Below are 17,214 nucleotides of genomic sequence, written 5' to 3' on the forward strand. Positions count from 1 at the left end.
GGATATACATGTGCAGACAATTGCAAATGTCTCATGATCCTGGGCTGCTATAAACCTCCATTTTCCAAACACCCTGCTGGCAGTATTTGCTTGTTAAATAAGCTCAGTGCTGTGCTTAAGTCTACTTTTTGTTGTAAGAGCTTCAGGAGAGGGCCAAATCACTTTGGTTTTTTGTAAATCACAGGGGTACCCGCAACCCTGAGGAAATAACAATAATAAAATTATTAAGGTTCTAATAGTAGCCTGTAAAAGCTAACAACACTTGCAAGGCTTGGCATTTGTTTTTTGCTCAGCTGCATAGAAAGGGACCTAAAATCAAATCTGTTCAATATCTACTTTAACACCCAGTGTTTGATGTGGATTATGAGTAAAGCAGCAAGTTAGTACAGCAATAGCTTGTTTGGAGACATTGGGAGTCTCAGCATTGGGAGACTCAGCATAGCTATGCCAAGGCAATTTGATCAGACTCACAGTTATCCTGCATGGCCCTGTGGGATGTAAGTTGTGTTTACCAACATTTTTTGAACTCCAGTGACCCAAGTGAAAAATAAGCATAATATGTGTAAGAAAACAAACTCTGTGTCCTGGCTCTTTCAGCACAGAGGGCAATGCTTTCCTACAGCTTTCACAGAGCAGTCTGGTTGTTACTCTGGATTTGCCTTACCAGCAATTGCACCTAAATAAGCAGAGGCAGGTATGAGCCTAAAATGTTTTGGAACTCATACATGCAATCCATACAACTCTTCAAATCCTGAATCCTAGCATAGCCAGGAAATGCAAGAAACAATATTAAGCCACGTTTGGATTCTGCATTCAGGCTGATTTGGGAAGGGACTTCAATGCAGGCTGTCCCCATCCTGAAGATATTGTCAAGTCAGGGACGTAACAATGACTAACCCTTTCTGCAAGGACCGGGGCTTTCCTCCTCAGCTATCTTGCTATACATCAGATCAGTCCTCTGCTCTTCCTGCCCTGTTTTCCCTCGTGTTCCTTATTCCTTATTGATTTCGGAACATTTGGGAGGCTTTGGATAGTTTTGTGAGTGACATCCAGGTCAGGACTGGATTCACTAGGAGCGAACATCCTGAAGAGCTTCAGCACACTCATATTCCCTTTATTCCAGTGTGTCCCCAGAGCATGGCAGGGTATCTGTTCTGGGTTGGGCTTCTCCCAAAACACCAGTGCTGAAGGGTGAGATGTAGTGACTGACAGAGGAAATTGCAAAATTGGAAAGTCCTGACCTCTTCCTCAGGGCTTTCATTTTCTAATTTGTAGGTGATGCATTCCAGGGCAGAAAGGACACGGGGCAGAAAAGCTGTGTGAGTGCATGGCCCTGCACGTTGCAGCTCAACCTGAAATGCTGCAGTCAGCAGGGCTTTCTGCCAAGGAAATCCGATGCCCAGTTCCCTCCTGGCCATCTCTGGTGGGCTGCCTGAAGGGACAGCAAAAATCCCAGCACACTTCCTGAACAGACTAAGGGATAACCAGTATTCCCTGCCTGGGTAAAGCTGCCTCCACTCTCCAAGGGCAAGTGTATGCGCGCTCAGTGAGCACATAACGGCTGCCACATTCATCTGCAGAGCCACCACGCTGGAGGACCTCTGTCAGTGTTGCACGAAAGGCTTTGGGTTCCCTGGGGTAAAAAAGTACTAGAGAAAGTCCAGCCCTTCCCTTGTTCTACTTTCTCACCTGAAATATACTTCGTACTCATCTCCTGGGCTGGAATGGCCAGAACAGGTTGTGAATTTCCAGTAGAGCCACTCTCTCTCACTCAGACAAAACAAATTGACCCCCAGTTCCCATCTAGAGACCTTTACAGAAAGCAAGTGGTGCCTACCTTCTCAGTTGTTTTCTCAGAGGAAAGGAGAGCAATGAACTGAAAAGCCCCGAAGACCACTGGGCAGGGTTGCAATTTTCCATGAGAGGCAAGCTGAGGAATTCCCACACACTGTGATTCCCCAAAATTTCTACTGCTGGGTGTCAATTCTGCTACAGATTTCACAATTCCTACTGCAGGCTGATGATGCTGTGTGGGAGAGCACAGGAGACTCGCTGAGACTGCCAGATTGCTAAACACGTGTGATGGTGGGCTCTCCCTTCCTCCATGGAGCCTTGGAAGGGAGGGAGAGGAGAGCTTAAGTGGCGCAGAAGAGGAAGGATGGATTAAAAACTGCCTCTGTCATTGACTTGTTCCACTCTGGATTATTTCCCTGGGGTTCTTGGGTATTTTTGTTATTAATAACTAATAATAATTTCTATATAGTGCTTTGCATCCTGAAGGACCCGAAAGCACACCACATACTTCATAAGCTAATTAACAGCTGTGAACCTAATTCCTCTCTTGGTTGTGGCCCTAACTGCTGAAGGAGCAGCTTAGAGTCACACTAGATTTACACCAGTTTAACTGAGGACAGCATCTCCCTATAGATCCAGCTGGATATGTCAGAGACAAATGCAATGTGGAGTTGGAGATAAAAGATTTGAAGTGCATTTTCTCCTCCTTCATAATTTAAAAATGACTAAGGAAATTGCATTCAAAATCCTTGTGAACACAGCATTACAATTGCAAGATTCAAGATTTGGAGTTTGGGAATAGCCAAGCCCTGGTTCCTGCTGACTTAGGGGCTCAGCTCATGTCTGTACTGAGTAATGCACAGCTTGTGGCTCATCCCAGGCTGTGCAGGACACTTCTCACCATGTAAGGAGGGCTGGTTTGCCCTCTTTTCTTGCCTATTAAATCCATGTCTGTGCACAGTTACTTCCACTGACCACTAGAGTTACAATCTCATCGCTGATCCAAAACATGACCTACTGTACAAGGTGAGCCTGGCTATGTCCCCTGATGCACACTCATAGGTTAGTGACACAGTTACATCTGAAAAGAAAAATGCAACACAATAGGATGAACTAAATCAGAAATTTTATAGCCTGTGGCTTTCCTCTACCTATTTCTGGGGAAAGATTTACCCATTTGAGCTCTGGGTCTTTGAGATCAAATTTGAGATGGTTCAGTCCTTACGTTCTCATCCAGCTAGAATATTGTTTACATGCTCTGATTTCTGAGAGTTTGATGTTGTAACCATATATGCAAAACTGTCCCAGTTACATATTGTTGCCATGAAACAATAAAGAAAAAGGAAAGAAAAAGAAAACGGAAGAGCCAGATCTTAAATACTTCCTCCATCCCATTCACCCCCTTCCATACAGTCTTACATTAGTGTCTTCCTTCCTCTCACATCTGGATGTGCAGCCATGGATTGGGATTGCCTGTGGTAGCTATGGAGCATCCCATCTCCTCCCACACCTTATGCACATCACTTCTCTCTCACTGCAGATAATTGCATCACCCTTCCTGTCACTTGGCTCACAGTTGTAGTGTCACATTTGACTCGTTACACACACACACATATAAATGGTTTTGCTATAAATTGATAGGTTTTCTTTTAATCATTTGTAATTTCTTGATTTCTTTCACTTGCCCTTCCTGTTTTGCTTGGACTTTTCTGCATGTCCTGATCAACTTCTGCCTTTATTTTTCCATCCTCCACCACAGCAGGTCCAGCACTTAAGTTATGTTCTTTGAATTTGAAACCCAACATCGTGCTATCACATCTGAGCATAACCACTTAAGCCCTTTTCTCGATTCTCTTTCTGGTTCCCAGCTCATTTCACATCTAGCTCTGTCTCTTCTTGCAAGGCAAAGGCAGTACTTCTACTAACTCAGCTAATATACCTTGAAAAATGGTACAGCGCTTGCAAGCCTGAAAGTTCATACATTTTTTCCTTCCTAGAGTGACACTAGTCACTGTAACAACAGTAGAAATAGTTTCTGATCTCTCTGCTGAGGAAGCAGAGATATTGTTCATGCTTTACCCATTCACTGAATCACACAGGAAAAAAATAATTATAACAATCAAATTATTTCATTGGCATATAAATGAAATCACTAATTTGCTACATACATGCATATAAAATTATTTGCAATGTCAGTGCAGAAGGCAAATGTGAGCAACAGAACATTAGGAAGATCACAGTTACACACAGCTTTCAGTGATTTAGATGAGCCTGGTGCATTTTTCTGTTAAGTACTATCTTCAGAAGAAATTCAGTCCAGGTTAGATTCTGGTGAAATCTAGAAAACAGAGGCAGTTGTTTACCATGGGAGATGTTTGTACTGGGTGTCTGCAAAAAAGGATTTTTTAAAATTATTTTTATTATTGCTCTGTTGAGATTTTTCATCTGTGACCTGGACAGATGTCTAGCAGTCCCTGAAATCCAGCCAGCTGCAATATTTCAGTTCATAAAGCTCAAACGTGCTGGATTTGTGTTTGCACCAAAATGCATTCAAGAGCCTTTGCCCACTATTCCCAGCCAATCTCACTTCTCTGCCTGTGACAAAGCACAGGAAATATCAAGCCACAGCAAAGATATTTTTGAAAGTTACAACTCTGTAAAATCAGGGTGTTTATAAATGGAAATCTTCATATATAATCTTAATAATAGGTTTTGCTACCACTGCATCTCCACCCACATACATGGAATAGCTGTAGCCAGCTCTGAGGCAGAGTCTATGGGCACTTCGCAGCACGCAGCATCAGCAGCACTGAGCAGGGTGGGAAGGAGAGGAGGCTGCCATCTCCAAGGAAAGATGCAAAGCAGTTCCAGGCTGACAGCAGTGCAGAGTCCAGCCCTAGCACAACGTAGGCCCCCTTGGGTGCTGCAACAGCGCTCCACAAGGCACCATACGGGCAACATGGGGTGGGATGTGCTCTCCTACACTCCCACACCGCTGAGGCTCTACAGGAGGGACCTGAGTCACCTCCAGCAGCACATGTGTAGTCATCACACTAAAAGGGTGGTTAAGCATTGGAAAGGGCTGCTCAGGGAAGTGGGGGTCACCATCCTTGGAAGAGTTCATGAAAAAACTGGACACGGTACTTAGTGCTTTGGTTACGTTGGCACGATGGTGATCAGTCTAAGGATGCGCTCGATGATCTTGGACATCTTAAATGATTCTATGACCCTTCTGCCATTAGCCTCCTCTCCTTTGTCAGTTGATTGTCAGGGATGGCTGCAGAGAGTGCAGAGAGTGAAGAGAAGAGCTGAAAAAGGCAGAACAGGAGACTGGTATTGGTTTGGATGGGACTAATCTCCCTGGTGCTACCTGGCAGCTCTCTATACTCCTCTCCTTCCACCTCATCATCTCAATGCTACTCCATACTGACTTCTCCCACTTATTTCTCCCACCTATGTCTGCATTTCTTTTCCTGTTTACCAGCCATCTCCTGAATAAATTAATCTCCCCAGAATCAGTATGTTCAGGCCATCTTACTGCTGTAGCTTTGGTCATTGCTAATGTGCTGTGATATCCCTCTTCCTCCGTGCTCATCAAGGCAGCAGTTGTCTGTAAGACAGTACTTGTAACATTTTTACTGCAACTCCTTTTATCATCTGATCCTTGGCAAAAGCTGTAATAAACATGATTATTAATAATAAGGTGAGGAGAGTTGGTACAACGGTTCTATCTTGTAGGCAGGGGCAGATATTCTTTCATAACTATAAGATCAATTTCTGTTTTGCACCAGTTCTTTTACAGGCCTCTTCAGCACAATATCTGAATGAATTCCAGTGGCACATTAAGTGATGGAGCTTGATATCAGTCAAATGTGGCTTGTTCTTTTATCCTCTCCCCAGGGAGAGAATTACATATGCAACCTTCTGGTTATGTTGCTAGGGTTTTGTTTGGGATTTTTAACATATGCATTGCTGTGTGTTTGCATTGAAGAAGACCACATCAAAGCAGGTGCACTGCATTTGTCAGAAAGGTGGCAAGATTTTTGATGGCCTGTAGTTCCCATGGAATCTCTGCTATTGTCCCAGGCTCAACTCCACAGACCACATTTACTGTCCCACTGATCTTCACCTTGTAGTGGAAAAACCCTTTGATCCTAATGACGGCTGAGCACTCTTCAGTCTTAAAATTACCCAGCTGGGTCAAAAGGTATTACCCTAGCACTGTGTAGGGTCAGAGCTGCAAGAGCAGCACCTGCTCCAGCCCCAGAATGACCATCCCTTGTGCTCTATTTGCTGGTTTAACCCTACACCCTGTAACCTGCATACTGAGGCAGGTGAAAAGATGGCCTAATTTTTGTAAGGTGCTATCTATGGAGAGATTCCCAGAGAAGGATAATGAGCCCTTTTGAAGGGTCAGTCTTTCTTTTGGGAGTGTCAGCACAGGTGTGTTAAAGGAGATGCCCACAAGCACTGTCTGTTCTCCCTGCCACCATGCTTTTTATCAGCTCCCAACCCCCCCCCAAATTATGTGTGCTCTCAAGTGCTTCATTCTTAGAAGGGAGGAGAGCAATCAAAATGCCTTCAAAAGCCTTTTCCTGTGCTCTTTGTCTCTTCGTGAAACCTCACTCCTTCCTCTTGCAGTCATGTCAGGTTGGGCATTAACAACCCAGTGTCATCAGTGTCAATTTTTGACAGGGATGGCAGACCTCCTCTCCTGGTTTGGAAGACTTTTGTGTGCAGGAAAGGCATGTCAGCAGTTTGCCATGTAGCTGTGGAATTTGTCTTCATCGCCCAGAGGCTGGCTCTGAGCCCCATTTCACCGCCTGGTACCAAAGGGACACTGCTCAGAAACAGAATCCTGAAGCAGAATCCTTTGTGTCTGACTACCTGCTCTTCATGTGCCATTTCTCATATCTCTTTCATGGGCAGATAGCAAACGGTTTAATCTGCACCCAAGTTTACTCCTAGGGCAGGAGGCACAAGTGAGAACTTCCGAGAACTGTCATCTTTGCACAGCCTTCATGCACAGAAGGTCATATCAAAAATGAGCATGTTACATTTGAACTAGATGATGGGAAGAATTATCTGGCCCAAATGGTCCAGCGTTTGATAACTTTCATATTTTTAATACAAATATCCTCAACCTACTCTCCTGAGGCAGGGAAATACCATTATTCCTACTTTGAGTGAAAGAAGGTGGGAGGGAGTAAGTGGCTTGCCTAAAACGATACAGGGAGCGTGTGACGGAAAGTGATACTGAATCCTTGGCTAACAGCAAGCCATCTTTCTCAGCTTTTAGAGACAACAGCTATATCCAGCCCCCTTTATTTATTTCTCTAGAAGCCATCATGCCAAAACCTCTGCTAAATTAGAGAGTAAGACTGAAGGAAAGCTTTCAGTGGATTGCTTTTCTCCATAAATGGAAATATCACAAATCATTCTGGGAAAACAGGTCTTTCTGTTCTCATCCCTCTTTGTCTGCTTCTCTCCTTTTGGATGTCTTTTCCTCTGCCTCTGGCTCACAGTTTTCAGATGTACGGTCCTGACCATTTAAAAGTGTTCCTATCTTGCAGGAAGGGAGTAGCTTTTCATTCTTTGGAACTTACTATTTTGCAATGGATTGCACTCTGCAGGCAAGCAAGACTTCTGAGAGACAGTGCTGCACAAAGTGGCACAAAAATAAACTGTTATCACCAACAATACTGAGCCGGGTTCTCATCACGGGTAGCTCAGTCTGAGTATTGCTGCAGCAGGGCTGGTGGCTGCCAGCTGTCCTGTATAGACAGCTTATACCCAAACAAGGATCCTGCCACACCAGAGGAGGTCTCTCTCAGAGATGAACACACAGTAGACATTGAATTTTAGGCATCTTAGACATTTAGACCCTTTTGGCAATATGAGAGATTGTTTCTGCTCCTAAAGACCCAACAGGGCAACTTCTGTCCTTGTCCAGGCACTGGAGGGGTGCCTGTTGTGCCAATCCTGGCTCTTCTAAACTGCATTTTCCAAAGTTTGGGCAGGCAACAAGCAAACAGTGGTGATCTTGCCTAACAACTCCCGGTAATACATGAGGGATGTGGGGACTGCTCTGTGCTTTCCCATGAACCTGGGCATCTGCAGCCTTCCTGTCCTGAGACAGGCTGATGCTCATCCCCACCTTCTTTGCAGCCTGCACATCCCGAAGTAGGCTGTTCGGAGGATGCCCACACTGATATGCCAGAGAGAAGGAGGTGGCTGTCGTGAATGAGAGGGACTGAGAAACAGGAGAAAGATCTGATGGGTGAACATGAGCAAGGATGAGGGGAGAGCCCAAACTGCACTGGGAGAGCTACAGGGAGTGGGTGGAAGCATGTGGCTTAAGTTTCTCAGAGAGGCGTATGGGAGAAGACAGAGACACGTGCCCTGTTTGAAGGTTCACAGCATGAAATACCTTGAGTTGGGAAAAGTGGGAAGGGCAAATGGACTTAAGTAGAGAGGAGATGTTGCTCTTACTTCCTTGGGGGTGGTTCTCAGAGCCCTACATGCTCTCCCACATAATGATTTGATCTTGCTCAAGTGTTCAGGAGTATTAACTACAGGGTGGAACACGGCTCTCACTGGCTCCGCAGACCACAGGTGCAGCACAAGAAAAGGCAGTTGTGTCAGACCTCAGCAGCACTGCTGAGTTGCTCCATCCCCCCTCCATGCTTCCACCAGCACAGGTGCCAGGGAAGCTGCTGTACCATCTCAGCAGGCCACAGATGTCTGTCAGAGAATTGCCGAATGACCTTGGCACAAGAAGTGACACCAAGGCCTTCCCCACACCAAGCAGGTTTCTGAACCACTGCCATCCATCACTCACCTACTCCATGCCCTTACAGAGCCACTGGCACCAGCACACCCACGCCATGCCCTGTTTAACACGTCCCCATACAGCACCAGGCAGAGGAGTGCTGTCATGCCCATTTTACAGGGTGGGACTCTGAGGCAGAGAGAAGTGGTTTTAACCACTTTGCACGCCTGTGGCAGAGCGAAAACAGAATCTTGTTCTCTTATATTCCCAGTTAGCGCATTAATGACCTAAATTCTGCATCCTTTCTCCATCTATCGCCCAGAGGAGCTAGGAGGCATTGGAGGAGAGGGTGTGGTAGCACAGGCAAACAGTCAGCATCCAAACCCACAGCACTCCGCTGAACACAGACAAAGCAGGGACTAAAGTGGAACCAACATTGCTCTCATGAATCCTGGTAGGGTTGATCCAGGGAGGGGAATCAACTTGGCACAGCATAGCAGCCTGCATAGAAGGGCAGCTCCACAATGTCACAGCATTTTAAGCGAGCCAAGGCTGGACACTCCAATGGCCAAGTACCCTGCTGAGCCAGGTCAGCAAAGCCTTTAGGACACTGAGCACCAGGAGCGGATTTTCAAAGAGCCTGCATACCCCCTCAGCCTGCCTAAGCGGCTGAACCTCTAACCAGCTATCCCACGCAAGTCCGTATAAAAGACAGCTTGCACCAGATGCAGCATCTTCTCCAAGCAGCACAATTCTTTACAGAGGAATTAATCAGCCTCAAATTCAGCAAGAAACAGAGCGGGGGAGAGGGAGAAAAAAGGAAGCAGGGAAAGGATGTCACACAGTGAGGGGGTTTCCAGATGCACTGCGTCTTCCCTCCCTGGCTGATTCCAACTGGGAGGCTCTGGCCGTGTGCCAGGAACATCACCTGGGAGGTGTATGCAGGTTCTGCCTGCTCCCCCCAGCATGCACAGGCAGGAGGAACTCAGTGTTCAGGATCCGCTGGGCAAGGAACTGAAATCTGAAGCTGGAGACCTCCCCAGTGTGCCAGAGTTTGCCAGTGTTCACATGCACTGTACAGTGACAGCAGCCAAAGGACCAGGATGAGGAGCTGCTCATCTGTCACAGGCAGATGGCCCCAGGCAGTCAGGGGCAAGCAAGGGAAAGGACCCCCTTCATGCTGTGTCTGCCTGCCTCACAGGCATTTTAGTGGGCAAGTAGCAGGGTGGAAGTGTGCCAAGGCAATTTACTTGGCCATGAAGCTTTCCTTCCAGAAAAGCCGTGGTTGAGAAGCAGACACTTTTTGAACAAGGTAACTGGATTGAGGATGGGTGATTAATAACCTTTCATAACCCACAGTTTCAGTGTGGGAATAGTATGTCAGAGCTACACAGAGAGGTTTTGTTCCTACTTTCTTCTCCTGTTACTTATCTCTTAGTGCACATGCACACTCCTCTCTGCTGTCTCTAGTCTCTTCATGCAAGCTCTTCCAATGAGTAACTAGATGCAATAGGTACCTTGGAGGTATCAGATACAAGCCAGACGGATGCAGAAGAAGCCAAACTTGGGGGTTGACATAAAGGAACCCACCTACCTGCCTTCCATTTACTCAGCTATTTACACAGGATTGCCTCCCAAAGCATCCCAAACATTAATCCATCAAGGTTTGGGCTCAAGATGAAACTCAAGGAGAATCCTTTGAGCTTGGTCCTTCTTCCATCTGTTCACAAATATCTGAAAGATCATTCCAATTCACCTGGAACAGACCTTCCGAGACATGACTTGGGGACCTGACGTGGTTGACTGCAGCTCTCAGCCTGGGTGGGGTTGGTCTGGAAGAGCTCTGTTGCTCTTCCCAGAGGCAACAGCCTCAAGTGTGATGGCTTCATTTTCCCCTTGCCCTGCACACCCAGCTGGTCCAGAAGCTGGGTTCAGGGTCAGGGTGGCAGGAGGCTTACCCAGGTTGCCACAGCATTTGTCACTCTTCTGGGTTGCGCTCCAAATGCTTCTGCTGAGGGATCAATGAGTCTAAGCCACTTTGTTGGTTGACACCTGGTGAGGAGAACCACAGGATAACCCTGCCTACCCACACACTTCATGTAGACAATGCATTTCTCCTTTCTGGACAAACTATGTCCATCAGTTCTGTGTTAATGGCCAGTCAGTGCAACTATCTAGAGGGAAATGGAATAGGAGAGAAAAGTTGTGGGAACCCCAGGAGATATAATGAAATTGTCTTTCACATGGTCAACCCTGTACAAAAATGGGCAACCTGATCATTTGATATATTAATTAATTAGTGGACTTGGTGAAAATTATGATGTGGCTTAAGGAGTGCCATCAAGAATATCACTCTCTGGAGTGGTATTCCTGATGACAAGAGGAGATAGGAGTGATGAAAATAAGAGTATGGTAGACATCCCAGCTAAAAAAAGACTGGGAACATGTCACTGGCCCCCTGCTGGGATGGGCTTGTTGGTCATGGAGTGTCTGAAAAAGGGTGCCCCATGACTGAAACTAGCAGAAGGCCCTGTACATGCACCATAAGTGACGGAACTGTGTCCAGCCCAGCTTCCCTCACTTATGGTGGAAGATTTTGCTCCCCCAGCACAAGGGTGTTTTGCTGTCATGCTGTATACACACTTGCAACCGAGCTTCTTGTAGCCTCAGTCTGTGAGAGAACACCAGAGGAGGCATGACAAAGGTATGCAAAAAACAAGGAGTCATATGGAGAAAGCAGATTAAGGGCTTTTGTTCTCACACCGAACCAGAACAAAGGGATGTATCCTGCCCACGGAATGAGAGGGCAGCAAATTCACAGCTGAGAGAGACAAACACTTCTGCAAGTCACACCTGCCCTGATCCCCTCACTGCTGGGATCAACGAGGCCAGGGGAAACACTGAGATCTGATGATGTAACTCACAGTTCCGCCCGTGGATGCTGAGGGAGGGGACCCTGACTCCCGGACTTTGCCCAGTATCCTGTTCCCGTTGGCATCCCGCCTCCCTCAGAGGCGGGCAGCGCTCTCCCGCCTGTCTGCGGCAAGAGTCACGGAGCTTCTGGTGCTCTCCTCCGGAGTGAGGAGCCCTGGGCTTGGTGGGCGTCAGGCTGGATCCTGACAGCAAATTTGCACATTCCTGTGCGGATACGAGGGAGATACATGCGCGAGCGTGCAAGGAGAGGCCCTGGGCATTTCCCAGGCACGCACACACGAGTGGGAATGCTGCCTGGGAGGAAGGCAGGCAGGCACAAAAGGTGACGCAGAGGGCAGCTGTTCCTGCAAGGCAGGTTTTGGTGTTCTCATTTGTTCTTTTTTTCTCTTGTTCCCTAGGGAATTTTAAAGGTCTGTGTAAGCAAATCGATCACTTCCCTGAGGATGCAGATTATGAAGCCGATACAGCAGAATATTTCCTCCGTAAGTCCACAGGCTCTTTCTGCAATGGCTCGTAGGTGCAAGCGTCGGGCGCCTTCTGTTTTCTGAACACGGTGGTGGAGATACTGGGATCTGTGAGGCTCAGTGGAAACCCTAGATCCTTGTCACCCCCTAAAAACTACTCCACTCTCATCTCCCAGGGACCCTGCCCGTGAGACAGTGCAAATTCAAACTCACAGTAACAACCAATAGCATTTTTTTATTAGCAGCAATTAATTGTGGTATAAAATTAGACTCTTAATTCAAATCCACTGAAAAGCTGCTGATTTGGCCTAAGGTCAGACTGGCCTAGCTGGGGTAGTGTGTGTGTGTGTGAGTGTGTGTGTGTGTGTGTGTGTGAGTGTGCAGGTTGTCCTAAAGCAGAGGAAGTTCATATTTCCTTATCCAATACTCCAGTGGCACCTGACTTAAATTAGCTGTATTTTGTCTGATTAGCTCTTATTGCTGTCTTCACCTTTCCCCAAACACTGCCTCCTTACCGAGGCTGCAGATCTGATCTTTGCTGGTTTTAGTGATGGGAGCAGGAATAAAGACAGCCAGAGCCCTTTGAGGGAAAGACCTGGTGCGCACCCAGAGCCCCCAGGAGAGGTGCTGAACCCTAGGCACAAGGCATGTCTGTAATGAAACCACCTGAGCTCCAAGTCCAGCCTGAGATGTGAGTGAAGCTCACACCACTTTGCGCAGCAGCACCCTGGCCAGCAGGACAGATCCACATCATGCATTGCCCTGCCTGGTTGCCCTCCCCAGCCAGCATTTCCACGCACCCCAGAGGCAGGAGCTTACTCTTCCTTTAGCACAGCGGAACAGGGAACACTCCGCCTTTTAGGCCTCCGCCTTGCTATTCTGCCCTCCCTCCACAAACCCAACATCTTTTGACATCATGAGATCTTCTCCCAACAGAAATCTGAGATAAGTGCTTTTGACCTTCCAAGGTTAATCACCAGAGGCTTCCAAAGACCGGGAGTCTTTCAGAATAGCTCCTTGTCATCCGGGTGTGCTCCAAGCCAGATGTGGAGACCCAGCCCTGCGGCAGGGATGAGAGAGATAATTTAGGATCTCTGAGGCTCATTTGTATGTGAAAAGAAGCAGATCTTATGCTGCTTCCTCTTGGTTTCTCAAACAGTCCTTCATCCACTGTAAATTGTAAATAACCAAGGGAGATTGCTTCTTTCAGCTGCCTTTCTGCAGCATGGTCTCTTAATTGCTGCACAGCTCCTGAACAGCAGAACTGAAGACAGGTGTTTGATCTGGTTTTGGAACAGGGATGCCAAAGGTTTGCAGGCTGCCTCTCAGGGCAAACCAGCCCTTGCAGAGCTCCTTGGGAGCAAGGAAGCTGCTTGCAGCATCAATTGCACTTCAGAAAAAAGAGTTGGGGAAAGGGGCCAAACATCTCAAGAAGAATGACTTTGTTGAGAGGGGACAAGATCTGAAGACAAAAATTGGCCCAATGTCAGTATCTGACAGTGTCCCCAGGGTTGAGCCTTTTTTTAAGAAAGAACCAGGTTCAGAGAGGGATTTGGCAAGTCAATAAAGGAAGACCTGGGTCATTCCTGAGGGAACTGGGATTTCTGCTGGCTTGGACCTGCCTGGAGAGAGACCCCACTGAATAGCTTCTTCCCTGAACTTCTGTCAAACCAGAGCCCCCGGGTGCTCTGCATGGGCAATCCCTGGCAGTACCATCAGGAACAGCTAGGAAGTTATTTATCAGTACCAGAGTAGGCAATTCCCTCATGCCCCAGGGGACTAGGATGGCAATGGCACAGTGTCTGTGGCCTGGCTAGAAGGGCATAGCCATTATTTCTGCCAGCCATCCACGTAAGGCATTTTTGAAATCAAATGTCGGTTATCAGACAGGAAGTAGAAGCATCCCTGTGCTTCCTTGCTAGCAGACACAGATGAGTTTAGGGAGCATACACAACCAGCCCCTTTCCTTTAGGCCACAGGATCTGGAGCCAGGAAGATTGGATTACATTCTCCCCGTCTCTTGCTGTCATGGTCCTCCTGAAAGGCTGAGGAAGGCTGCTGTCCTTCTCCATCACATGACACCTGCAGCTTTCCATGTCAGTCAGCAGCTTTGTGTTCTCCCAACAGATGTGAATTTCAGAATTAAGACTCAGATAAAACTGATGTAGTCAGGACCAAGTTGCAGGACTGACCAAGCACCCCCCTAGAAACCCTCTCAACAGTGGGTGTCTGCTTGACGTTTGCTTCCTGCCATTTAAGCCTCCCATCGTCAAATGCCACCTTGTTTTCCAGAAGCTATTAAGATGGTTATTACTCTTACCCTGTTCCCTGAAGCACAGCCAGGCAGAGCTGGAAAGCAAGCAAGAGAGGTTTCTCCCTGCCTTCTGCGTTCCCTGTGCACAAGCAGTGGGCTAGGCCCCCCCTCAAAGAGCTGATTGCTTGTGCCTTGCAGGATCCAGAGGCCAACAGGGTCTTTGAAGCGGGGTCTCTGCTCACTTAGGAAAAAGTCCTGCATTTACTTCATTGGGTTCATTCTTGCAAGCAAGGAAGGATTAGCTTTCATCCCCCCTTCCAGATCTTTGCTCCACAAGCAGAATTGCACCAGCCCGTCTGATACCTTTCTTTATCAAGCAAGGCTTCATTTCACACTTTAACAGCTTATTTTCTCTTGTGAAGGGAGGAGAGAAGGCCTTCCTAGTTAAAAAAAAAACCAACAAACAAAAAAACAAAACAAAAAAACCCCCACGAATATTTGCAACGCAGACTCAGGCAGAGTGCTGGCTCCCACTGAGCCACCCACGAGCAGTGTGTGCGTGCATGCCTGTGTGCGTGGGTGTGCGTACACACAGATTTGGCCTTTTGCTGCGTGAACACAAGTCAGGCCCCCAGAAGCTTTGGGGTATGTTTTGCATGCACATATGAGCATATACGTGCATCTGTGCATCTATGCCATTGCCCTCTGCTGGCTGAGCTCTTCCCATATCGATCGATGGAGAGTGTGCGTGTGTGGGAGCTGGCACATCCAAACCCATCACTGCCCTCTGGAAGGAGCCCAGTCATTTAATCACTAGGATAAGCCCCGCATTTCAGCACACAGGCTGGGACTTTTTCTTCTCAGGCTTCACTGCAGCTGCAGAGCAGTGCATGGCACCACAAGCTCCTTCTCAGCCCTGAAAAAAAAAAACAAAAAACCAAAACATCTCCTTGAGATGCTCATGCCCTTTCGGGAGGATTCGAGATTAGGCAGCTCTGCAGGAAGCATTTGGGTTGCTGTTCTTTGAAGTGCAGGCTTGAGCAGCAGAGCCTTGCAGGAGGAGAAGCTGCATGATGCCTGGGCTCCCCCTCCAGCCCACAGTCCCCCCAAAAGATAGGAAAAGACAGCGTGAGGGGGCACAGATGTTGCAGGCAGGCTCCCAGTTCAGCCACCAGCCCCACAACCCCATCTGCCTCCCTGTGCTGAACCACCAGCTTTGTGGCAGCAGCAGTGGCCAGGGCATGGGAGAGTTGTTTTGGACCATTCCTTTTCTGACACATTTTGTTTCTCTTTTCCTCCCTCTCTCCATCCCCCAATGCCTTTATCTCTCCTTAAATTACTCCTCTACCACACATTGCCCTCTGTCTCTCCCCTTCACCCCCACCCACAAACTGTGCTCACATGCCCCCATCCCCACACTCCGGCACCATTTCCATGCCCCTGTTTGCTCTCTCTCACACCTGTGTTGTTCTTTCTGCCCTGCCCTCCCTCTCTCCTCTGCAGGGGCGGTTAGAGCCTCTAGTATTTTCCCAATCCTGAGTGTGATTCTGCTTTTCATGGGTGGACTCTGCATTGCAGCCAGCGAGTTCTACAAAACCCGACACAACATCATCCTTAGTGCCGGCATCTTCTTCGTGTCTGCAGGTAAAGGGGTGCACAGGGCTGGATGCCCCGGGGGTGGGCTCCAGGGGTCGGGGGGCTGCCCAGCCAGGACACCTGCAGGGGCACAATTGCCTAGGCAGGAGTGTGGCATGTCCCAGCCCTGATAAGCCTTATTTGGGCTGAAAGCAGCATCACAGGGATGCCTCTCCATCCTGCCTGCTAACCCTGCAGGCTTTCCTCCTGCTTGGGAACTGACAGAGGGAGAATTTCCCTAACATCTGACATCTCTCAGGGACCCAGAGTGCAGTCCAGGGAAGCACCAGGCACATGAAGAGGGTTTTGCCTGAGTTTCCCAAGGAAAACTGCCCATCCAGGAGGGGATGGGCAGGGATCCAACCCCACAGACCCCACCACTGCCACAGTGATCTTCCTGACATCTCCTTCTCTCTCCCCTGCCGGATGGCTCGCAGGTCTGAGTAATATAATTGGAATCATCGTATACATATCAGCCAACGCTGGAGACCCCTCCAAGAGTGACTCCAAGAAGAACAGCTACTCCTACGGCTGGTCCTTCTATTTTGGGGCCCTGTCCTTCATTATAGCCGAGATGGTGGGAGTGCTGGCTGTCCACATGTTCATAGACAGGCACAAACAGCTGCGTGCCAACGCTCGTGCCACGGACTACCTCCAGTCCTCCGCCATCACCCGCATCCCCAGCTACCGGTACCGCTATCAGAGACGCAGTCGCTCCAGCTCCCGCTCCACCGAGCCTTCACACTCCAGGGATGCCTCTCCCGTCGGGATCAAAGGGTTCAACACCCTCCCATCAACAGAGATCTCGATGTACACCCTGACCAGGGACCCGCTGAAGGCAACCACCACCCCCACCGCCACCTACAACTCGGACAGGGATAACAGTTTCCTCCAGGTTCACAACTGTATCCAGAAAGAGAACAAGGACTCTATCCACACCAACACAGCCAATCGCCGGACCACCCCGGTATGAAGCCGTCACCAGGAGCTGAAAATGGGGCAGGAACGGGCAGGAGGAGACAGGGGTGGGCTGCAGGGTGGGGAGGGTGGAAGGGGGCAGGGGGCAGCAGGGGGGTGGGGAAGGAGGAGGTGGAAGTGCCCCTTGGTGGAGTAGGGACCTTCCCAATGCAAAAAAAAAAAAAAAAAAAAAAAAAAAAAAAAAATTAAAAAATTTAAAAAATTAAAAAAAAAAACACAACAACAACAACAACAACAAAGACAAAAAAACCACTGAAAACAAAACAAACAAACAAACCACAAAGGAACAAGCAGATAAGCAAACAAGCGAGTGAACAAAAAACCCCAAACAAATGAAAAGGAAATATGAGGAAAGAGACAACAGTGGGGAAAAAAAAAAAAAA

General features: G+C 48.0%; 1 protein-coding gene across 2 annotated transcripts in view; it reads left to right on the top strand.

Annotated features, from left to right (window-relative positions):
• Window positions 1-16,981, top strand: part of CACNG2 (calcium voltage-gated channel auxiliary subunit gamma 2) — a 52,002-nt gene extending 35,021 nt beyond the window's left edge. Inside the window, exons 3-5 of one of the 2 annotated variants that reach the window (XM_040062364.2) lie at window positions 11,899-11,982; window positions 15,722-15,862; window positions 16,291-16,878. In XM_040062364.2, coding sequence (XP_039918298.1) covers window positions 11,899-11,982; window positions 15,722-15,862; window positions 16,291-16,826 — 761 coding nt within the window. In that variant the 3' untranslated portion in view covers window positions 16,827-16,878. Of the gene's footprint in view, window positions 1-11,898; window positions 11,983-15,721; window positions 15,863-16,290 lie in introns of both variants that reach the window. The other variant, XM_040062363.2, reaches the window with a different exon arrangement.
• The last annotated feature ends 233 nt before the right edge of the window (window positions 16,982-17,214 follow it).

The sequence above is a fragment of the Hirundo rustica genome, chromosome 4, assembly GCF_015227805.2.
Source record: "Hirundo rustica isolate bHirRus1 chromosome 4, bHirRus1.pri.v3, whole genome shotgun sequence".
NCBI classification, from domain to species: Eukaryota; Metazoa; Chordata; class Aves; order Passeriformes; family Hirundinidae; genus Hirundo; species Hirundo rustica.